The sequence below is a fragment of the Scyliorhinus torazame genome, chromosome 8 (genome assembly GCF_047496885.1).
Source record: "Scyliorhinus torazame isolate Kashiwa2021f chromosome 8, sScyTor2.1, whole genome shotgun sequence".
Taxonomy (NCBI): Eukaryota; Metazoa; Chordata; class Chondrichthyes; order Carcharhiniformes; family Scyliorhinidae; genus Scyliorhinus; species Scyliorhinus torazame.
Window position 1 is genome coordinate 71778482 of NC_092714.1, and position 23954 is coordinate 71802435.

Below are 23954 nucleotides of genomic sequence, written 5' to 3' on the forward strand. Positions count from 1 at the left end.
CCCCTCATCCTTCTCCGTTCTAATGAGAAAAGGCCTAGCACCCTCAACTTTTCCTCGTAAGACCTACTCTCCATTCCAGGCAACATCCTGGTAAATCTTCTTTGCACCTTTTCCAAAGCTTCCACATCCTTCCTAAAATGAGGCGACCAGAACTGTACACAGTACTCCAAATGTGGCCTTACCAAAGTTTTGTACAGCTGCATCATCACCTCACGGCTCTTAAATTCAATCCCTCTGTTAATGAACGCGAGCACACCATAGGCCTTCTTCACAATTCTATCCACTTGAGTGGCAACTTTCAAAGATGTATGAACATAGACCCCAAGATCTCTCTGCTCCTCCACATTGCCAAGAACTCTACCGTTAACCCTGTATTCCGCATTCATATTTGTCCTTCCAAAATGGACAACCTCACACTTTTCAGGGTTAAACTCCATCTGCCACTTCTCAGCCCAGCTCTGCATCCTATCTATGTCTCTTTGCAGCCAACAACAGCCCTCCTTACTATCCACAACTCCACCAATCTTCGTATCGTCTGCAAATTTACTGACCCACCCTTCAACTCCCTCATCCAAGTCATTAATGAAAATCACAAACAGCAGAGGACCCAGAACTGAACCCTGCGGTACGCCACTGGTAACTGGGATCCAGGCTGAATATTTGCCATCCACCACCACTCTCTGACTTCTATCGGTTAGCCAGTTTGTTATCCAACTGGCCAAATTTCCCACTATCCCATGCCTCCTTACTTTCTACATAAGCCTACCATGGGGAACTTTATCAAATGCCTTACTAAAATCCATGTACACTACATCCACTGCTTTACCTTCATCCACATGCTTGGTCACCTCCTCAAAAAATTCAATAAGACTTGTAAGGCAAGACCTACCCCTCACAAATCCGTGCTGACTATCCCTAATCAAGCAGTGTCTTTCCAGATGCTCAGAAATCCTATCCTTCAGTACCCTTTCCATTACTTTGCCTACCACCGAAGTAAGACTAACTGGCCTATAATTACCAGGGTTATCCCTAGTTCCTTTTTTGAACAGGGGCACGACATTCGCCACTCTCCAATCCCCTGGTACCACCCCTGTTGACAGTGAGGACGAAAAGATCATTGCCAACGGCTCTGCAATTTCATCTCTTGCTTCCCATAGAATCCTTGGATATATCCCGTCAGGCCCGGGGGACTTGTCTATCCTCAAGATTTTCAAAATGCCCAACACATCTTCCTTCCTAACAAGTATTTCCTCGCGCTTACCAATCTGTTTCACACTGTCCTCTCCTCCAATATTGCCCCTCTCATTTGTAAATACAGAAGAAAAGTACTCGTTCAAGACCTCTCCTATCTCTTCAGACTCAATACACAATCTCCCGCTACTGTCCTTGATCGGACCTACCCTCGCTCTAGTCATTCTCATATTTCTCACATATGTGTAAAAGGCTTTGGGGTTTTCATTGATCCTACCCGCCAAAGATTGTTCATGCCCTCTCTTAGCTCTCCTAATCCCTTTCTTCAGTTCCCTCCTGGCTATCTTGTATCCCTCCAATGCCCTGTCTGAACCTTGTTTCCTCAGCCTTACATAAGTCACCTTTTTCCTCTTAACAAGACATTCAACCTCTCTTGTCAACCATGGTTCCCTCACTCGACCATCTCTTCCCTGCCTGACAGGGACATACATATCAAGGACACGTAGCACCTGTTCCTTGAACAAGTTCCACATTTCACTTGTGTCCTTCCCTGCCAGCCTATGTTCCCAACTTATGCACTTCAATTCTTGTCTGACAACATCGTATTTACCCTTCCCCCAATTGTAAACCTTGCCCTGTTGCACGTACCTATCCCTCTCCATTACTAAAGTGAAAGTCACAGAATTGTGGTCACTATCTCCAAAATGCTCCCCCACTAACAAATCTATCACTTGCCCTGGTTCATTACCCAGTACTAAATCCAATATTGCCCTTCCTCTGGTCGGACAATCTACATACTGTGTTAGAAAAGCTTCCTGGACACACTGCACAAACACCACCCCATCCAAACTATTTGATCTAAAGAGTTTCCACTCAATATTTGGTAAGTTAAAGTCGCCCATGGCTACTACCCTATGACTTCTGCACCTTTCCAAAATCTGTTTCCCAATCTGTTCCTCCACATCTCTGCTACTATTGGGGGGGCCTATAGAAAACTCCTAACAAGGTGCTCCTTTCCTATTTCTGACTTCAACCCATACTACCTCAATAGGGTGATGCTCCTCAAACTGCCTTTCTGCAGCTGTTATACTATCTCTAATTAATAATGCCACCCCCCACCTCTTTTACCACCCTCCCTAATCTTATTGAAACGTAATGTGGCGACTAGGGGCTTTTCACAGTAACTTCATTGAAGCCTACTCGTGACAATAAGCGATTTTCATTTATCATTTTTTCCCCAGGCAACAAGAACCCCATATGAGTACTATTTATTTCTGGGACCCAAATCCACATTTTAGTTTAATGCCCAATTTGTAGGTTACCTCTGCATTTGTCACTAATTCAAGGATGGTGCGCAGCACTTAACTGTGAGGAATGGCAGTCCTGTAGAGCAAACTGCTCAGGCAGATTTGAAAGGGGGTCATGCACCATGCCCCTTGCCAAGCTGTTCCAAAACAGCTACATCTACCTGGCAATGTGTAAAATTGCCCACTTATGACCTGTATACAAGAGGCAGGACAAATTCAACCTGGCTAATTACCGCCCTATCAGTCTACTCTCAATCATCAGTAAAGTGATGGAAAGGGTTATCAACAGTGCTATCAAGCGGCACTTACTTAGCAATAGGGGCTGGTTTCACACACTGGGCTTAATAGCTGGCTTTTAAAGCAGAGGCCAGCAGCACGGTTCAATTCCCATACCAGCCTCCCTGAACAGGCGCCGGAATGTGGCGACTAGGGGCTTTTCACAGTAACTTCATTGAAGCCTACTTGTGACAAAAAGCGATTTTGATTTCATTTTCATAACCTGCACGCTGATGCTCAGTTTGGGTTCCACCAGGGTTGCTCAGTTCCTGACCTCATTACAGCTTTGGTTTAAACATGGACAAAAGAGCTTAACTCTAGAGGTGAGGCGAGAGTGACTGCCCTTGACACCAAGGCAGCATTTGATTGAGTATGGCAACAAGGAGCCCTAGTAAAAAGGAGCAAATAGGAATCTGGTGCAAAACTCTCCTCTGGTTGGAGTCATACCGAGCACAAAGGAAGATGGTTATGGTTGTTGGGAGGTCAGTCGTCTCAGTCCCAGGACATCATTGCAGGAGTTCCTCAGGGTAGTGTCCTAGGCCCAACCATCTTCAGCTGTTTCATCAGTGATCTTACTTCCAACATAAGGTCAGATATGGGGATGTTCGCTGATCATTGCATAATGTTCAGTACCATCCGCGACTCCTGACACTGTATGTGCAAATGCAGAAAGACCACCTCCGGTGGCGGCAATGGTGTGATCGGTCGCACACAAGGTGTTGGTTTGGACCTTTTAACCAAATTTTCGGGGGAATCTGGTGGACAGTTGTGTGGAGAGTGATTAGTTCTCTTCTGGACTCGAATATCTATGGGATATCTATGGGATACCAGTTAAAGACGGTGAGAGCCTTGGCCCTAGAGTTGGAGCGGATTCATGGTGCAGCACAAGCTGAGAAAATGGCGGAGCGGGGAAGGACGTTGTCGATGGCGAAGCTGCTAATGGAACAGTTGATTAATTTCATCAAGGAGGAATTTCGGCAGCAACAGAAGGAGATGCAGGGGGACTGGTCAAAGGCAATTGAGGGGCATTTGCACCTCTTCACGGACCCTTGGATCTGGTGGAGAAGCACTTGGAGGTGCAAGGAGCTACAATCTAAGAGATGGAAAAGGTAGTGTCCGACCAGAGTGACCGGATCTTGTCGCTGGAAGCGATGATGGCGATCCTGGGGAATGTTTTCAGAATGCTGCTTGTGAGGGTGGAGGACCAAGAGAATCGATCTCAGCAGCAAAATTTTCGTATTGTGGGCCTGCTGGAGGAAGTTGAAGGAACGAGCGCCACAAGCTATGTCGTGAGGGTGTTGGTGAAACTGGTGGAAGAGAAGTTGAGGCAAGGCCCCGGAGGTGGACTGGGCCCACAGGCCCTTGAGGCAGAAGCCGAAAGCGGGGGAGCCGCCATGGGCAGTGATTGTGCGTATGCCCAAATTTCAGGGCAAAGAAAAGATTTTGAGGTGGGCCAGAGCAAGTCGGGACTGCAGCTGGGAAGGAAATCGGGTCCGGATATACCAGGACATTGGTGCGGACCTAGCCAAGAAACAGGCGGGGTTTAATAAGACCAAGGCAGCACTTTATCGCCACAAGATTCACTGTGGGGTGCTGTGACTGGGCAAACATTGGGTAACCTTTGAGGGTCGGGAACATTATTTTGTGACGCCGGAAGTGCCGAATGATTTTGCTGAGGAGCATGGATTGGGGTGGACTGAATGGTGGATCTTTGTACCAGTGGTATATATTTTCACATGTTCTCTTACTTGTTTGAGGAGATTTGTATGTTATATGTTTGATGTACCCTTTTCTAACTGGCAGAAGTCATTGTGCCTTCCAGGCCTCTCGGTACCAGGTATATATATTTTGTACCATTTTGTACTTTTTGTTTCCCTTGGTACAGTTTATGTTTGCGTGTCCTTGGGATAATTGAGAATGTACTGAATGAAGGCTGTTTTGGTGTTTTCTTCATTTTCACGGTTTTAGGTTTCGGACATTAAGAGGGACTGGGGGGTTGAGGAGAGGTGGCGGAGCAGGTGAGAGATGTGATGGGCGAGTAGGAAAGGGTAGGTGGGCCCCTTTTTGAGCCTCCAGATGGGAGTCGCCATGCTAGCAGGCAATGCTGCCGAACGGAAGCGGAGTCGGGTGGGGGCTGCGGTGGTTAGCCAGTGGGGGGGGGTGCAACACGGTTAATATTGTGGACAAATTTCATCTTGGGCGGGCCTGGTCCAGGGAGGGGAAGGGGGGCTGGGTAGAGTCTGAGTTGGGTGATGATGGCGGATTTTAGGAAAGCAGAGAGGCAGAAACCTCCGGTAAGATTTGTGACGTGGAATGTTCATGGGTTGAATGGGCCAGTCAAACGGTCCTGGGTGTTAGCGCATCTAAAAAGATTAAGGGCAAAGGTGATTTTCCTGCAGCAGACACACTTGCCGGTGAAGGGTCAGATGCGGCTGAGGAAAGGGTGGGTGGAGCAAATATTCCACTCGGGGTTTTACTCAAAGTCAGTGGGGGAGTCGTGATCTTGTTCAGCAAACAAAGGTGCTTGTGGTGGAAAGGGAGGCGGGGGACCGGGAAGGTAGGTTTGTGATAGTGAGTGGGGTGTTAGCAGGAGTGCTGGTGGTGCTAGTGAATGTCTATGGGCCCAACTGGGACAATGTTGAGTTTGTGAAGAAGCCGATAGGAGCGATTCGAGACCTGGACTCTCACCAATTGATTATAATGTGGAGATGCCGGCATTGGACTGGGGTGAGCACAGTAAGAAGTCTTACAACACCAGGTTAAAGTCCAACAGGTTTGTTTCGAATCACTAGCTTTCGGAGCACTGCTCCTTCACGCTGAGATGTCGCACATCTTGTATGGGAATTGTGAAGCCTTTGTCATTTGTCGCACATACAGTGGGTAGACCTTCAGTGTCTTCTTGTTGGTTAGATGAGCTGGGTAGACTGTCAGAGTCTTCTTCTGATTGCTCAAATAATCTGGGTAGACTGTCATAGTCTTGTTGTTGTTCACTTGAGCGTGGTAGACTGTCATAGTCGTCTTGCTGTGCACTTGAGCGTGGCAGACTTGCATTGTCTGCTGCTGGTTGCTGAGATAAGGTTGCTAGACCTTCATGGTCTTGTTCATGCGAGGACTGCGCTCTGGAGTCTTGCGTTGCTTCCATTGTGGAGTCTGTCAACGAGCTTGCTGTGGAGGCTTGTACCGCTCTCTCTGTGGAGTCTGGCATCGTTCCCTGTGTGGAGTCGTGCAGTGGTCTTGCTGTGGAGTCTTTCTGTGTTCTCTGTGTGAAGACGTGCAGCGGTCTCGCTGTGGAGTCTGTCATCGCTTTCTGTGCGGAGTCGGGCCATTTCGTGGTGCGTGGAACACCTTTCATGTGGAGTCGGGGACTCTTCATCGTGCGTGGACCACCCTCTGTGTGGAGTCGGGGACTCTTCGTGGACCACTCTTTGTGGTGCGTGGACCACTGGTTTGGCGTCAGGCTGCTCTCTGTGGGCTTGTAGCTCTGTCTGTCTCTTGGCATCAGCCGGTCTCTGTGGGCTTGTACCGCTCTCTGTCTCTTGGCTTCAGGCCGCAGCAGAATCCTGTACTCATGGGTCGGGATGTCGTCTATGCTGGGCTGAGGATCCTCAAATCCGAAGAACTCATCCATGTTTGTGTCGGATTCTGTAATGTACACATCATCTCGTTGCGGTTCGGATTTGGTACTGAGGTCGCCACATCCAATGATGAAATCATCTTCCGAGTCGTAGTATTCAAGGATCATATCACTTTTTGTGTCGGAGCTGTCATTGCGCTCGCTATGTCCAAGGAAGAAATCATGTCTGAGTCGTAGTCTTCAAGGACTAAATAATCTCTTAGGGTGGTGCTAACTGCTTGTTGCAGGGTTCTGCGGAGGTTACTTTCATTTACTGGTCAAAGTTCAGGCATTGTGCTGTCGTTCCAGGTGAAAGAATGGTGTTTTCCGGCTTTAAAATGTTTTTTCACTGTTTTGGGACATTTCCCCTTTAAGTGGGAGTGGTCCGTGGCCTCTGACGTCATGACACTTGTGACGTAGAGCGTTGGAATGGATTGCGCATGCACAGATCGCTTTTCCTTTACTGCACTCTTTCCGGAACTGCGCATGCGCCGGTTCACGTCTTCTGGGAAACTGTGCATGTGCGGCTCCTTTTGTACGATGGCTAGCAATCAAAACTGCTGTTTGCTTCTGCTGAAAGCCTACCTGTGCCTCGTGGTGAGTATAGGGTCCAGTTTTACCGATTTTTATTTTTTATTTTTTTTGTGTTCACCTCGCAGTAGTTTTCAAACTTGTCCAGGACTGTCTGGAAGTCTCTCTTGTCTTGCACTTTGGAGTATCTGAAGGAGTTGAAGATTTCTGTTGCACGTTCACCCGCAATGGTGAGTAGAAGCTTTATCTTAGCATTGGCCACGCCATCTAGGTCGGATGCTACCATGTAGATCTCAAATCTCTGCTTGAATGCACGCCAGTTGGCTGTACCTGAGCTGCTGAGGAACCGGAATCTCGAACGTCTTGCCTGGGTGCTGTTGCTGGTAGTCACGGATCTTGAGTTGATCTATATAGATTCAACAGGCACTCACTGGTACCATGTTGTGTTATGCTTCTTCATGTAGCATAAGCTGCTTCCTTGATGTATGTTCTGACAAAGTAAGGTTCAGACTTGGAGATAGGTTTAACACATTTATTGAACAGTTAACAATTCTCCTACTTGAGTTCGACTCTCCTGCTAATCTTGCGATAGTAACTCAATCTAACTAACCAATCTGCTCTAAGCCATGCGGTGGGTGTATTGCTTCTGATCTGCCCCTGTCCTTCTCTCGGAGTGTCGCCTGTGGAAAGAGAAAGAGCATGTGTGCCCTGTCCTTATATATGGGTTGCCCCCTTGTGGTAGTGTCACCTCTGGTTGTCTTGACTGCCCATTGGTCGTGTCCTATTCTGTGTGTTTATTATGATGCCTCTGGTGCTCCCTCTAGTGTTTACTTAGTCTTTGTGTATTTACATTAACCCCTTGTGTATTTACAGTGATGCATATCACCACATTGCCATTCTCCCTGGCGAAGTATATGAGCAGCTCAGTGGTGGACTCATCAATTAAAATCTGTTATCAGCTGAGGAGGCACTTTAGATGAGGGCACTTGTCTGTGCTGGCCCCACTCTGTGGGAACCATAGGTTTGTGCCAGGGAAGGGCTGCACGGTGGCACTGTGGTTTGCACTGCTGTCTCACGGCGCCAAGGACCCAGGTTCAATCGCAGCCCCGGGTCACTGTCCGTGTGGAGTTTACACATTCTTCCCGTGTCTGCGTGAGTCACAACCCAAAGATATACAGGGTAGATGGATTGGCCATTCTAAATTGCCCCTTAACTGGGAAAAAAAGGAATTGTGTACTCTTTTATATAAAAGTATATATACATTTTTTAACATAGTTTATATAAAACAAAGTTTGTGCAGGGGATGGGGGCGTGGTGGTGGGAGGGAAAGAGAGATGGGTGGAATGAACAGAAAATGGCAAGAGTAAGAGATAGTACGAGTTGGACCCTATATATGTGGAAGGTACGTTTTCAGGGCTGGAGGAGTTGTGGGAGATGTTTCAGTTACCAGGGGGGAGTGAATTTAAGAATTGGCAAGTGTGAGATTTTGCCCAAAAGGAACTGCCCTCATTCCAAAGGGACCACAGTACATGATGTTGGAGAACCTGTTGCTCCCTGATGTGTGTGTGTGTGTGGGGGTGTGGGGGAGGGGGGGGGCGGCGGCGGAAGGATTGGGGATATATATGGGTGGTTGGGAGAGAAAGGAGCAGTCTCAGGAGAGGGATCAAGTGGAAGTGTGAGGATTTGGGATGGAGATGTGGTGGGGAGCTTGGAGCACTGCTCCTTCCTCTGGTGAATGAAGAGGTGGTTTCCAGAAACACATATATAGACAAAGTCAATGATGTAAGACAATACTTTGCAGGTAATTAAGTCTTTACAGGTCCAGATGGAGTGACTGGAGAGAGGGATAACCCCAGGTTAAAGAGGTGTGAATTGTCTCAAGCCAGGACCGTTGGTAAGATTTTGCAAGCCCAGGCCAGATGGTGGGGGGTGAATGCAATGCGACGTGAATCCAAGGTCCCGGTTGAGGCCGTACTCGTGTGCAGAACTTGGCGATCAGTTTCTGCTCGGCAATTCTGTGTTGTCGTGCATCCTGAAGGCCGCCTTGGAGAACGTTTACCCGAAGATCAGAGGCTGAATGCCCTTGACTGCTGCAGTGTTCCCCGACTGGAAAGGAACATTCCTCCTTGGCGATTGTCGCACAATGTCCGTTCATCCGTTGTCACAGCGTCTACATGGTCTCACCAATGTACTGCGTCTCAGGACATCCTTTCCTGCAGCGTATGAGATAGACAACATTGGCCACGTTGCGCAAGTATGTACCTCGTACCGAGTGGGTGGTGTTCTCACGTGTAATGGTGAGTCCCAGGTCGATCCGGCACGTCTTGCAGAGGTTGCCATGGCAGGGTTGTGAGGTGTTGTGGTCACTGCTCCTCAGGGCTGGGTAGTTTGTTGCAAACAATTTTGAGGTTGCGCGGTTGTTTGAAGGCAAGTAGTGTGGGTGTGGGGATGGCTTGGCAAGATGTTCGTCTTCATCGATGATATGTTGAAGGCTACGAAGAAGATGTTGTAGTTTCTCCACTCCAGGGAAATACTGGACAACGAAGGGTACTCTGTTGGTTGTGTCCCATGTTTGTCTTCTGAGGAGGTCGGTGCAGTTTTTGCTGTGGCGCTTTGGAACGGTTGATCGATGAATTGAGCGCCATATCCCGTTTGTATGAGAGCATCTTTCAGCGTCTGTAGATGTCTGTTGCGGTCCTCCTCGTCTGAGCAGATCCTGTGAATACGGAGGGCTTATCTATAGGGGATGGCTTCTTTTATGTGTTTAGGGTGGAAGCTGTAGAATCGTGAGGTTATCTGTGGGCTTGCAGTAAAGCAAAGAGCTGAGGTGACCATCATTGATGGAGATGAGTGTGTCAAGAATGGAATTGATTCTGGAGAGTAGTCCATGGTGAGTATGATGATGGGATGAAACTTATTGATGTCATTGTGTAGTCGTTCCAGTGATTCTTCACCGTGGGTCCAAAGGAAAGAAATGTCATTGATGTAACAAGGTGTATAACGTCGGTCAAAGGTCCTGCGCGGTGAGGTCTTGTTCAAACTTGTGCATGAAGATGTTGACGTATTGAAGTGCGAATTTGGTCCCCATAGCTGTTCCATGCGTCTGGATGAATAACTTGTTGTCGAAGGTGAAGACGTTGTGATCCAGATGAAGTTGATGAGTTGTAGAATTGTGTCTGGAGATTGGCAGTTGTCGGTGTTGAGTACTGAGGCTGTTGCAGCAATGCCGTCGTCATGGGGGATGCTGGTATAGAGTGCCAAGACATCCATTGTGACGAGGAATGTTCCTGGTTCAACTGTTCCATGGGTGCTGAGCTTCTGTAAGGAGTCCGTCATATCGTGACAGAAGCTGGGCGTTCCTTGTACGATGGGTTTCAAGATGCCCTTGATGTAGCCAGCGACGTTCTCGCACAGGGGTTGCTTGATATGATAGGATGGCCTGCTGTATTGGCCTTTTGTATTTTCGGGAGACAGTAGAAATCTCCAACACGGGGAGTACGTGGGATGAGAGCACGTAAGGTGCTCTGAAGGTCTGGATCCAAGGCCTTGATCAGTCTGTTGAGTTGGCAGGTGTGTTCTTTGGTCAGATCTGCGCCTGATTCGTCTCAGCATTCCTGGTTGTTGAGTTGTCGGTACATTTTGCAGTAGTCTGTTTTGTTCAGTATGACGGTGGCCCCTCCTTTGTCTGATGGTTTGATGAGGATGGTGCGGTTGGTCTTGAGAGCGCGAATGGTGTTGCGTTGTGCTTCGGTGACGTTCGAGGCTGTCATGTGAATTTGACTGCTGAATCTGGAATTGACGCGACTCGATGGCTTGAGCGTACATATCGAGTAGAGGGCAGCGGCCTTCCGGAGGGGTCCAATTCGACTCTTCCTCTTTGGTTGCTGCACCGCAGATATCTCGGTCTGCTGTTCTGGTTCATTGGTTGTCTCATTGGGTTCGCTGTCGGCCTCTTGGGGTCTGTGGAAGAACTCCCAGAGCCTCATTCGCCTGGTGAATTCCTCGTCTGCCGCAAGACAAAAAACATTTTGGTGGTGGTGCAGAAATTGAGCTGTCTGCTGAGGACTTCCGATTTTGTCTGGTTGGAGGGTGTAGTACAAGTTGACAATAGATTTCCCTGTATTGTTTTCTGTGGTACCGGGGGTGGCTTGGTTGCTGCTGGTGGTGATGCCGCGTTTCTCAAGCTTCCTGTTCTTGATGTGCATATAGGTGGCATAGTACCATTGTCTCCTCTGTTTGGCGGTGTCCCGCAGCTGGTCTGCTGCATCCTGAATGCAAGTTGAGAATATGGCCTCTATCTTGGTTTCCAGATTGCGGCGTCTGCTGTAAAGCTGGTGTACAAGGTGGCTGAGCAGTGTGTGAGAGGTGCGACAGCAGTCTCTCAGCAGAGTCTGTGTTGTAGGCCGACTTGAGTGGGTTTCTGATCTGTCGTCCTTTCGGGATCTTGTCTGCTTTCTTGCATCTTTGTAGAAACTTAATGTCAGTGCCTATATGCGTGATCTTCTTGAAGATCCTCTCCACTTTGAGACGGCAGTTTGCGGTGTCGATGGTAGCATTATGTGGAGATGGCAGCGTTGGACTGGGGTGGGCACAGTAAGAAGTCTTACATCAGGTTAAAGTCCAACAGGTTTGTTTCGAATCACTAGCTTTCAGAGCGCTGTTCCTTCCTCAGGTTAAGGTGGTGAATAGGGAGCACGATGGCATAATGGTTAGCACTGCTGCCTCACGTCACCGAGGATCCAGATTCACTCCTGGCCCTGGGTCACTGTCCGTGTGCAGTTTGCACATTCAGGGTAGATGGATTGGCCAGACTAAATTGCCTCTTCATTGGAAAAAAGGAATTGGGCACTTTAAATTAAAAAAAAAAAAGAAAGTGGCGCATAGATAGGGTTCGTATGACTCTGACCCGCATGAGTAGGTTCTTTCTGGAGGTGGGAACAGCTAACCATGGCCACGTTTTGGGTGTGTGAGAAATTGGACAGCTTCCGAGAGGTGGTGTTCGAGAGTCTGTTGGGGATGAAGATGCCACTGGACCGTAGGGTGGTGCTTTTTAAAAGGGCGGAGCTTATGTTGACATTTACCTCATTGCCCAACAACTGATTGTTAAATTGGGCAGCAGCTGTGCCATTAGGCATCACAGCATGATTGGGGGACTTGGGGGGAGTGGAGAGAGAAGGCTGGGGAGGGGAGAAACCATGAACAAACTTGTTGCAGTTTGGATGGTTGTAGTGCATTTGGAATAAAATAGGTTTTAAAAATGCAGCAAGACCTGGACAATACCACTTGTCAGCCCAAGCCTGGATAAAGTAACGCAAGAGAAAATGCTGAAAAATCTCAGCAGGTCTGGCAGCATCTGTAGGAAGAGAAGAGCTAACGTTTCGAGTCTGATGACTCTTTGTCAAAGCTAACAGACAAAGTGGGAAATATTTATACTGTGGAGTGCAAATGAAAGGTCATAGCCACAGAAACCCAGGGAAACAGGGTGCTACTAGCCACAGAAACCAAGGAGAAAGAGTACTAATGGCAGTCCCCAGAGAACAAGATGCGAAAGGCCAAACAGCAGAGAAACTATCAGAGGATGAACTGCAGATGTTTTTTTGGGGGGGCGGGGGGCAAAGAGGAGAAAATTGGGGGGGGGTTAAATATATTAAGAAAGAAATGGTAAAAGACAGTTAAAATGAAATGGGATGAAAACAAATGGGTCGAGGTGGGGTAGAACTAATCATCTGAAGTTGTTGAATTCGATGTGAGACCGGAAGATGAGATGTTGTTCCTCCAGTTTGCGTTGAGCTTCACATTGTAGCAAGCCAAGAACAGACATGTGGGCACGGGAGCAGGGTCTTTTATTAAAATGGCAAGCAACGGGCAGGTCAGTGTCCTGAACGCACAGACCGAAGATGCTCAGCAAAGCAATCACCCAGTCTGCGTTTGGTCCTCCGCTATAGAGACCACCACATTGGGAGCAGCGAATGCAGTCGACCAAATTGAAAGAGATGCAAGTGAAATGCTGCTTGACCTGGAATGAGTGTTTTGGGCCTGGGATGTTAAGCATGGAAGAGGTAAAGGGGCAGGTGTTACACCTTCTGCGACTGTCCCAAAGCTGAGAACAGCACGCTCAGCCTCAGGAGGGGAAGGTCGGAGGGTATGGTGAACACACGGCAAGGGCTGGGCGAGATGAGGCCATTTTCCATCCAGGAAAAGCAGCTGGGAGGCCAAGTGGGCAAGTAATATTTGTGCCAGGCCATGAACATCTCCAAGAATCAAACCATTGGTCCTTGACATTCAATGACATTACCATCACTGAATCCCCCACTCTCAACATTTTGGGGAGGGGGTTGTTTGTCATTGGCCAGAAACTGAACAGGCCTAGCCCTATGAATACTACAAGAGTATGCCAAAGACTAGGAATACTGCAGCAAGTAACTCAGTTCCAGAGTCCCCCAATCCTATCCACCACCTACAAGGCACAAGCAACGAGTGTGATGGACTACGTCCCACTTGCCTGGATGAGTGCAGCTCCAACAGCTGAAGATGCTCATCGCCATCCAGGAAAAGCAGCCCACTTGATTGGCACACCTTCCACAAACAGGGTAACAGCAGTGTATCCCATCTACAAGATGCATTAGAAGGGCAGCAGACACATGGCAGTTTCCCCCCATCCTGACTTGGAAATCACTGTTCCTTTACGGTCATTAGTGAGTTCCAGGATTTTCACCCAGTAATGCTGTAGGTGTACCTAGACCACAGACTGAATTGGTTCAAGGTGGCAGCTCACCACCACAGGCAATTAAGGATGGGCAACTGCTGGCCCAGCCAGCAATATCTACATCCCATAAAATGAATTTAAAAATAAAGGGGAGGCACACTGTCTTGCCTCCCGAGAGACCAGCTGCAGCTGTGATCCACCTCTAGGCTTTCAATATTGAGGCAGCAATTTGCCAATTTAGAAATATTGGGTAATTCATTCCCCAATGACATCGTACAGCTCCAAGGCACATAGCCCTTGCCAGGGAGCTCACAAGGAAAAGCACCAAAGGGAGCCATCCCTACGTGCTTTGATCAGAATTTCCATAGCTCCATCTCACGTGCAAAGTAGAAGTGTGGGTGTGGGCTGTTTCCAGACTCTACTTTAGAAAGTTGGCCAGGTTTGTGGTTCCACCAAAGATTAAGTAACTTGCAAGTTAGACCTAGAAATGCAAGATTTGCTGGGATTTAGGCTAAAGGGGCTATGATTTGCAACGTTTGGTAGATCCACAAATGTATAGAATAAATTGTAAATCTTGTAAAAGGGCCAGAACCCAATCCAACTCGTGCTACAGAAATTAAATACCTGATTAAAATAATGTGTTTTAACTTCAATTGGCCCAAGAGTTCTCATGTTAATTGGTTAACTTCAGAAATACAGAATATACACTGTACATAACATGTTGCACTATTTATTTTAGGTGCAGTATTTTTTCAAGATCTTGGACAGTTAAATAATGTGACCTGAACAGAGCTCTTCACTTCAAGAAATAAGTTAAGACAGTAGGTTCATGAGTTTTATTTGTTGATGCTTTAAATTGGGTGGAGTATTGTTCTCTCAACAAGTTTACAGATGTTACATTACACACCATGAACACCATCCTACTGCATTGGTTTAAAATAAAGATTATGATTTTACCAGTGACTTTGGTATCTTTTATACATTACACTTTGCAGAAAAATTTTACAACTGCATAAATATAAAATCTTCCATGAAAATGGTTTAAAACATTCAAATACACCACCATGTGATGGTTCCAGCAAACAACGTTAACTAATCACAATAGCTTGATAGCCAGACCCAGATCTCAACATGGATTGAAGATTAAACAGATCTAAAAGGAAGTGTAATAAAACCCATCACCCTACACTTAACATGGTCAAAAAAAAATGCAACTTTTCCTCCCTCCCCGACACAAACTTCAGAGTGCAGTATGTTCATACACATGGGCATAACAGAAACAAAATCAAGTACCATGGCAATTTTCAGAGTATTTACAACTTGGAAAGCAAAGCTTGCTTAAAAACTGCAACATGGTTTGAAGGACCAGTGAATGCACTACAGTACTGTACACTCAAACCCACACGAGGCACAAGGCAGCAATACCCAAGGACAGAAACACTGCTACACATTAGTGGAATTATAATTTACAGTAATGGGCATACCCATGGCTCAAGTAGTATCATTTACAGTAGAATAAATATGTACTACTATTGCTTTTATGTTACATACCTAGGTAAATGCAGAAAGCTAGTGTAAAGCATATAGATTAAGTGTAGGTCCCATATGTACGACAGTTTGTTCAAGACTAATTTGAAATAAAGGGGCAAATTTTATTATGCAGTTATCAGCTCTTGATCGCAAATTTTATTTCAAAACGTCCCAGAAAGCGGTCCTTGTCGCTATAGTTAATATTGTCACCATACACTTTACACTCTATGCGCACATCCGTGTTCTGCGTGACATTCCAAAACTGAATAGCAACTAAGGGCTGAAGGTATTTTTCCTGCAGACGCTTGCCATAGTATGGGTAGTACTGCAAAGGAAAGCCACTGTGTCCTCCCATGCCATAGTAAATCACAGGTCCAATATTATCTCGATCTTCTTCTTTCTGAGCAAACCAAAAAAAACCAAATGATTATTTCATAGAGCCCAACAACCTTGAGTTAATAAACACAGGGATGAGATTTCAGCAGAGGCAAGGGTGGAAATGGTACTGCTCCCCTCTTCCTGAAAAAATGTACCATTAGCTAAGTGCAAAGTTCATTCCAGTGGACTGGTTAAAATCTGTTTGCATGCCTTTTAAGCAAACTCATTATTGATACATGTTGGCATTACCCAAAGAAAAGCTTTTCAACCATGTGCAGTTTTGGTCTCCATATTAGGTTCATTCCAGAGTTGAGGGGATTCGCTTATGAGGACAGTGCAGAAGGAGGCCATTCAGCCCATCAAGTCTGCACCGACCCACTTAAGCCCTCACTTCCACCCTATCCCCGTAACCCCCTTTTTTTTGGACGCTAAGGGCAATTTATCATGGCCAATCCACCTAACCTGCTCGTCTTTGGACTGTGGGAGGAAACCCACACAGACACAGGGAGAACGTGCAGACTCCACACAGACAGTGACCCAGCGAGGAATCGAACCTGGGACCCTGGCGCTGTGAAGCCAGTGCTGCCCAATAGGAGCAATAAGTTCCAAATTATAGGAGAGACAAGTAGAATGGGACTATACTCTTGGCAATTTAGAAGAATGAAGGGGGAATCTTATTGAAACATATGAAATTATGGATGGAACAGATAAGTTAGAAGCAGGGAGGTTGTTTGCACTGGTGTATGAAACTAAAACTAGGGGCATAGCCTCAAAATAAGGGGGAACAGATTTAGGACTGAGTTGAGGAGGAACGTCTTCACCCAAAGGGTTAAAGGGTTGTGAATCTGTGGAATTCCCTGCCCAGTGAAGGAGTTGAGGCTACCTTATTGAATGTTCTTAAGGCAAAAATAGATTTTTGAACAGTAAAGGAATTAAGGGTTATGGTGAGTGGGCAGGTAAGTGGAGCTGAGTCCACAAAAAGATCAGCCATGACTTTATTGAATGGCGGAGCAGGCTCGAGGGGCCAGATGGCCTACTCCTGCTCCTTGTTCTTGTGGTAGGATATTAGATTGATGTCAGCCATTGGCAAAGTGATTTTGAATAATGTTAATTTAATGCTCTTAAAACCTACTGACTGAACTTCATCACCTGATAAGCACAACTAAAGACTTATTGCTCCTTTAAAACTCTATGCTTTGGTTCAACAGATCTCCTTTTGCAGCCTGCGTACAAGAGTTTGGGTACTTTTAAGCTGTGACCTTTTAAGATGTGATGGGCATCAACTTCACAAGTTGCAAATAAAAGACTATAACTAACCTGAGAGTTTTTTTTGAAGGGGAAAACAAAGGATCAATATTACTAAATGCATGCAATACAGTGCAACACAGACTTGAGAAAAGTTACAACTCATGGAATAGAAGGAACAGGAGCAACAATGGATTCAAAATTGGCTAAATAAAGGAAGCAGAGTGTAATTGTCAATGGATATTTTTCAGGTTGGAAGGTTTGTATTAGACTCTTTTGGTGGGGTGGGTCAGTATTTCCCAATATATTAGAGAGATCTTGGTGTGCTGGGGACAATCTCAAAGTTTGTGGCCGATACAAAACTTGGAAGTATTGTAATTCAAAGTAAAACTTCTAAAAAAGGACAGATAAGTTGGAGGAATGGGCAGATAGGTAGCAGGTGACGTTCAATGCAGTAGAGAGATGATGCATTTTGAGGGAGAAGTAGGGAATAAGGCCAGTATGGCTCGGAGGAAGAGCAGACGAGGGAGATGTTGCTGAAAACAGCAGGACTGGTGGCCTGAAGTGCATATGTTTTAATGCAAGAAGTATAACAGGCAAGACAGATGAACTTAAGAGCTTGGATTAGTACTTGGACTATTGCCATTACAGAGACCTGGTTGAGGAAGGACAGGATTGGCAGCTAAACATTCCAAGATTTAGATGTTTCAGGCAGGATAGAGGGGGATGTAAAAGGGGTAGAGGAGTTGTGCTACTGGTTAGGGAGAATATCACAGTTTTACTACAGGAGGACACCTCAGAGGGCAGCGAGGCTATATGGGCAGAGATCCGGAATAAGAAGGGTGCAGTCACAAAGTTGGGGGTTTACTACAGGCCACCCAACAGCCAGCAGGAGATAGAGGAGCAGATAGGTAGACCGATTTTGGAAAGGAGTAAAAGCAACAGGGTTGTTGTGATGGGAGACTTTAACTTCCCCAATATTGACTGGGACGCACTTAGTTCTAGGGGCTTGGACGGGGCAGAGTTTGTAAGAGCATCCAGGAGGGCTTTTTAAAACAATATGTAGATAGTCCAAATAGGGAAGGGGCTGTACTGGACCTGGTATTGAGGAATGAGCCCGGCCAGGTGGTAGGAGTTTCAGTAGGGGAGCATTTCAGGAACAGTGACCACAATTCAGTAAGTTTTAAAGTGCTGGTGGACAAGGATAAGAGTAGTCCTAGTGTGAATGTGCTAAATTGGGGGAAGGCTAATTATAACAATATTAGGCAGGAACTGAAGAACCTAGATTGGGGGCAGATGTTTGAGGGTAAATCAACATCTGACATGTGGGAGGCTTTCAAATGTCAATTGAAAGGAATTCAGGACCTGCATGTTCCTGTGCAGAAGGCAGCAAATTTCGGGAACCTTGGATAACAAGAGATATTGTCGGCCTCGTCAAAAAGAAAATTGTCAGGCCTGGAAGGCTGGGAACAGACGAAGCCTGTGTGGAGTACAAGGAAAATAGGAAGGAACTTAAGCAAGGGGTCACGAAAAGTCATTGGCAAATAGGGTTATGGAAAATCCCAAGGCTTTTTACACGTACATAAAAAGCAAGAGGGTTGGCCCACTGAAGGACAGGCGAGGGAATCTGTGTGGAGCCAGAGGAAATGGGCAAGGTACTAAAAGAATACTTTGCATCAGTATTCATCAAAAAGAAGGTCGCTGCGGAGTCTGGAGAAGGGTGTGTAGATAGCCTGGGTCACGGGGGTCCTCCGCCTGGGGGCTGGAGAGTGCGGGAGGCGCGGGCACATGACTGGCCTAAGAAAGGAGATGGCTCGTCAGCAGGATGGGTGGAGAGCAGTCCCCCGATCCGGCTGATCACATGGAAAGTGAGGGGCCTGAATGGGCTGGTCAAGAGGGCCCAGGTGTTCACGCACTTAAAGGGACTGAAAGCAGACGGTGCCATGTTGCAGGAGACGCACTTGAAAGTGGTGGATCAAATCAGGCTGAGAAAGGGATGGGTGGGGCAGGTCTTTCATTCGGGGCTGGATGCAACGAATAGAGGGGTTGTAATCCTGGTGAGTAAGCGGGTGTCGTTCGAGGCGCTGAACATTGTGGCTGATAATGGGGGGGGGGTGTAGGTGATGGAGAGTGGTAGGCTGCAGGGGACACAGGTGGTGCTGATGAATGTGTATGCCCCAAATTGGGACGATGCAGGGTTCATGAAGCGCATGCGGAGTCGGATCACGGATCTGGAAGCAGGGAGCCTGATAATGGGGGAGGGGGGGGGGGGGGGGAAAAGAGGCGACCTTAATATGGTACTGGACCGATCCAGGTAGAGGTCGGGCAAGAGGCCAGCTTCGGCCAAGCTTCTCAGGGGGATTATGGATCAGATGGGGGGAGTGGATCCGTGGAGGTTTGCTAGGCCAGCAACCAGAGTTCTTTTTTTTCTCCCACGTGCATAAGGCCTATTCACAGATACTTCTTTGTGGTGAGCGGGGCACTGATTTTCCAAGAGTGGAGGGAACGGAATATTCAGCCATAGCAATTTCGGACCACGCCCCGCACTGGGTAGAGTTGGAGGAGGAAAGGGACCAGCGCCACAGTAGGACTGTTGGCAGATGAGGTGGTTTGTGGGCGAGTCCAGGGGTGCATATACCGTTGGTATGGTTTGGGAGGCTCTGAAAGCAGTGGTTAGGGGAGAGTTAATCTCAATTAGGGCTCACAGGGAGAAGAGAGAGAGGACAGAGAAGGAGAGGCTGGTGGGGGATATATTAAGGGTGGATAGGAGGTATGCGGATTCCCCTCAAGAGGGGCTGCTGAAGGAGCGACAGTACCTCCAAACAGAATTTGATTTGTTGACCACGGGGAAAGCTGAGACCCAGTGGAGGAAGGTGCAGGGGGGCAGTATACGAATATGGGGAGAAGGCGAGCTGGATGCTGGCGCATCAGCTATGCAAGAGGGAGGCGGTGAGGGAAATTGGAGGAATCAGGGACACGGTGCGGAGTTCGGCTAAAATAAATGAGGTATTCAGGGATTTCTATGGGAACCTGTATAAGTCAGAACCCCCGAAGGGGGGGGGGGGGGGGGGGGGGGAGGGGAAAGAGGGGAGGAATGCGGCGGTTCCTGGACCAATCGAGGTTCCCGAGAGTGGAGGAGGGGCAAGTGGAAGGCCTGGGGGCCCCGATTGGGATAAAGGAGCTGGTTACGGGGTTGGGGAGCATGCAGGTGGGCAAGGCCCCGGTGCCTGATGGGTTCCCGGTCAAATTTTACAGGAGGTTTGTGGATCTGCTGCTGGTGAGAACCTTCAACGATGCAAGGGAGGAAGGGATTCTCCTCCCGACAATGTCTCGGGTGCTGATCCTTAAGCAGGACAAGGACCTGCTGCAGTGTAACTCATATAGGCCGATCTTGCTCCTTAATGTAGATGTCAAGTTGCTGGCAAAGGTCCTAGCCACAAGGATTGAGGATTGTGTCCTGGGAGTGATACACGAGGACCAGACGGGGTCCGTGAAGGGCAGGCAGTTAAATGCAAACGTGCGGAGGCTCCTGAATGTGATTATGATGCCCTCGGAGGGTGGGGAGGCAGAAGTGGTGGCGGCAAAGGACGCGGAGAAGGCCTTTGATCGGGTGGAGTGGGAGGACCTATGGGAAGTGCTTGGCAGGTTCGGGGAGGGGTTCATAGGGTGGGTCAAATTGTTATACCAGGCCCCAGTGGCGGGCATATCTACGAACCGGCGGAGATCAGAATATTTTAAGTTGTACCGTGGGATGAGACATGGGTGCCCCGTCCCCTCTGTTGTTTGCTTTGGCAATTGAGCCGCTGGCCATGGCGTTGAGGGAATCTAGAAACTGGAGGGGGTTGGTCCGGGGAGGGGAGGAATATCGGGTCTCTTTGTATGCCGATGACCTGCTTTTGTACATCGCAGATCCAGTGGAGGGGATGGTGGAGGTCATGCGGATCCTTAGAGAGTTTGGGGACTTCTCAGGCTACAAGCTGAACGTGGGGAAGAGTGAGCTCTTTGTGGTGCATGCAAGGGGCCAGGAAAGGGGCTGGAGGAACTGCTGTTTAAGAGGGCGGAGAGTTTCCGATATTTGGGTATTCAGGTGGCCAGAAGTTGGGGGGGCCCTGCATAAGCTTAATTTGGCACGGTTGGTAGACCAGATGGAGGAAGACTTTAGGAGATGGGACGTGTTGCCACTCTCCCTGACAGGCAGGGTGCAGTCCGTTAAGATGACAGTCCTCCCTAGGTTCATGTGTGTGTTCCAGTGCCTGCCCATCCTCATCCCCAAGGCCTTTTTTAAGCGAGTAAGCAGGAGCATTATGGGGCTTGTATGGGCAGGCAAGACCCCAAAGGTCAAGAGGCTGTTTCTGGAGCGTAGTCAGGACAGGGGTGGGCTGGCGCTACCGAATCTGTGTAGTTATTACTGGGCAGCCAATGTGACAGTGATTCGGAAATGGGTAATGGAGGGAGAGGAGGTGGCGTGGAAAAGATTAGAGGCGGCGTCATGCATGGGCACTAGCTTGGAGCGCTGGTGACAGCACCTTTGCCACTACCACCAACGCAGTACACCACGAGCCCGGTGGTGGCGGCGACACGGAAGATCTGTGGGCAGTGGAGACGGCATAGGGTTAGTTGGGGGCCTCAATTTGGTCCGCAATACGGAATAATCATAGGTTTGCACCGGGTAGGATACCAGATTCCTAAACTGGTATCGGGCCGGGATTAAAAGGATGGGGGATCTATTTATCGACGGGGCTTTTGCTAGCCTGGGGGCCGCTGGAGGAGAAATTTGGGTTACCCCCCGGAAACTCTTTTAGGTACATACAGGTGAGGGCGTGTGTGTGAAGACAGGCAAGGGAATTTCCGCTGCTTCCCGCACGAAGGATTCAGGACAGGGTGACCTCAGATATATGGGTGGGAGAGGGCAAGGTCTCGGCGATCTATCAGGAGTTGCAGGAGGCGGAGGAAGCCTCGGTGGAGGAGCTGACTGGCAAGTGGGAGGAGGAGCTGGGCAAGGAACTGGATGAGGGGTTATGGGCGGAGGCCCTGGGCAAGGTCAACTCCTCCTCGTCTTGCGCCAGACGTAGCCTGATCCAGTTCAAAGTGGTTCACAGGGTACATATGACAGGGGCGAGGACGTGCAAGTTTTTTGGGGGGTGGACGACAGATGCGCGAGGTGCTCGGGGAGCCCAGCAAATCACGCCCATATGTTCTGGGCGTGCCGAGAGCTAGAGGGGTTCTGGAGGAGCTTCGCAAAGGCTATGTCGAAAGTCTTAGACACTCAGATAAAACAGAGCTGGGGGATAGCAATATCCGGGGTATCACATGTGCCAGGAGTACAGGAGACGAAAGAGGACGGAGTTCTGGCCTTTGCGTCCTTGGTAGCCCGGAGGAGGATCCTACGAATGTGGAGGAATGCGAAACCCCCAAGCGTGGAGGCTTGGATTAATGACATGGCAGGGTTCATCAAGTTGGAGGATAAAATTTGCCTTGAGGGTCTGTGCAGGGGTTCTCCAGGCAGTGGCAACCGTTCCTAGATTTTCTCGCGGAACGTTAGATAGAGGTCAAGAGCAGCGGGGGGGGGGGGGGGGGGGGGGGTTTGCTTGTTTTAATTATTGTAAGGGGCGTTTGCCCCATTTTTGTTCTTAGATTGTTAGATAGTTTAATGTTTAGTGGTTTAAGTTGTTGGAGGGAATGGCGTCAGGCCTCCCCTTTTTATTTTTCTTATCTATATTTTCTTTCCTTTTTGGAGTGCTTTGTAAAAATTTATTGAAAACCTTGAATAAACATTTTTTTTTTTTTTTTTTTTAAAAAGATAGCCTGGGTCCCATTGAGATCCAAAAAGAAGAGATGTTGGGTGTCTTGAAAAATAAAGGTGGATAAGTCCCCAGGGCCTGATGGGATCTACCCCAGAATACTGAAGGAGGCTAGAGAGGAAATTGCTCAGGCCTTGACAGAAATCTTTGGATCCTCACAGTCTTCAAGTGATGTCTCGGAGGACTGGAGAATAGCCAATGTTGTTCCTTTGTTTAAGAAGGGTAGCAAGGGTAATCCAGGGAACTACAGGCCAGTGGTAGGGAAATTACAGGAGATAATTTTTCAAGACAGGATCTACTCCCATTTGGAAGCAAATGGACATATTAGCAAGAGGCAGCACTGTTTTGTGAAGGGAAGGTCATGTCTCACTAACTTGACAGAATTTTTCGAGGAGGTCACAATGATGATTGATGCAGGTAGGGCAGTGTTGTCTATATGGACTGCAGTAAGGCCTTTAACAAGGTCCCTCATGGCAGACTGGTACAAAAGATGAAGTCACAGGACTTCCGGTGGCACCCTCGAGGAAGCAGGTCGGATCGCTCCCGCCCACGATGGGCAAACGGACCTGTTTCACAGGATTTTTTCGGGACCTGACGACCTGAATCGGTGGAGGAGACGAAAGGAAGAGGTTTTCCCCCATAGGGTATGGACAGTTAGACCAGAAGTGGTCGAGTGGAGCGGCAAAGATCGAAGCAGGAGCAGCGGGGACCCCAGACTGGGCGGCGAAGCATGGCGGACGGCAGGGACCAGGGACTCACTGGTCAAGGGAGCAACAGATGGAGTTTTTTTAGGAACTGCTTCACCAAACTGAAGAGGGACACTTTGGACCCGATGAGGGCGGTGATGGACCGAATGGTCGAGGCGCAGGCGGTCCAAGAGAAGGCGCTAAGGGAAGTCGAGGTGAAGCTCTCCAGCCAGGCGGACACGGTAACGGAGCTGGAGCACGAGGTGGAGGAGCTCAACTCCCGCCAGAGGAGGATGCAGGAGCAGCTTGAAGACCTGGGGAAATAGAGCCAGGAGGCAGAACCTGAGGATCGTTGGCCTCCCCGAGGGCTGTGAGGGATCGGATGCGGGTGCATACGCGATGGGTATGCTCGGGGCACTGATGGGACCGGAGGCCTACCCTCGACCCCTGGAGTTGGATGGGGCGCATAGAGCCCCGCCAAGGAAGGGCGACCGACCGAGGGCCTTGGTGGTTCGCTTTCACCGGCTTGCCGACAGGGATCATGTGCTGCGATGGGCCAAGGTGCGCATCTACCAGGACTTGGGAACGGAGCTGGCCAAAAGGCGTGCAGGATTCATCAAGGTAAAGGCAGCCCTCTACAAAATGCAGGTGAGGTTTGGAATGCTGTATCCTGCGAAGCTTTGGGTTACG

At 48.4% G+C, this 23954-nt stretch overlaps 2 protein-coding genes across 5 annotated transcripts in view; one reads left to right on the top strand and one right to left on the bottom strand.

Annotated features, from left to right (window-relative positions):
* Window positions 1-15416, top strand: part of nme7 (NME/NM23 family member 7) — a 325065-nt gene extending 309649 nt beyond the window's left edge. For all 4 annotated transcript variants that reach the window (XM_072513809.1, XM_072513808.1, XM_072513811.1 and 1 more), the window contains one exon: window positions 14364-15416. In XM_072513809.1, the coding sequence (XP_072369910.1) occupies window positions 14364-14396 (33 nt within the window). In that variant the 3' untranslated portion in view covers window positions 14397-15416. The remainder of the gene's footprint in view (window positions 1-14363) is intronic.
* LOC140427936 (sodium/potassium-transporting ATPase subunit beta-1-like) overlaps window positions 14447-23954 on the bottom strand; it is a 38465-nt gene continuing 28957 nt past the window's right edge. Inside the window, exon 6 of the mRNA XM_072513812.1 lies at window positions 14447-15554. Coding sequence (XP_072369913.1) covers window positions 15291-15554 — 264 coding nt within the window. The 3' untranslated portion in view covers window positions 14447-15290. The remainder of the gene's footprint in view (window positions 15555-23954) is intronic.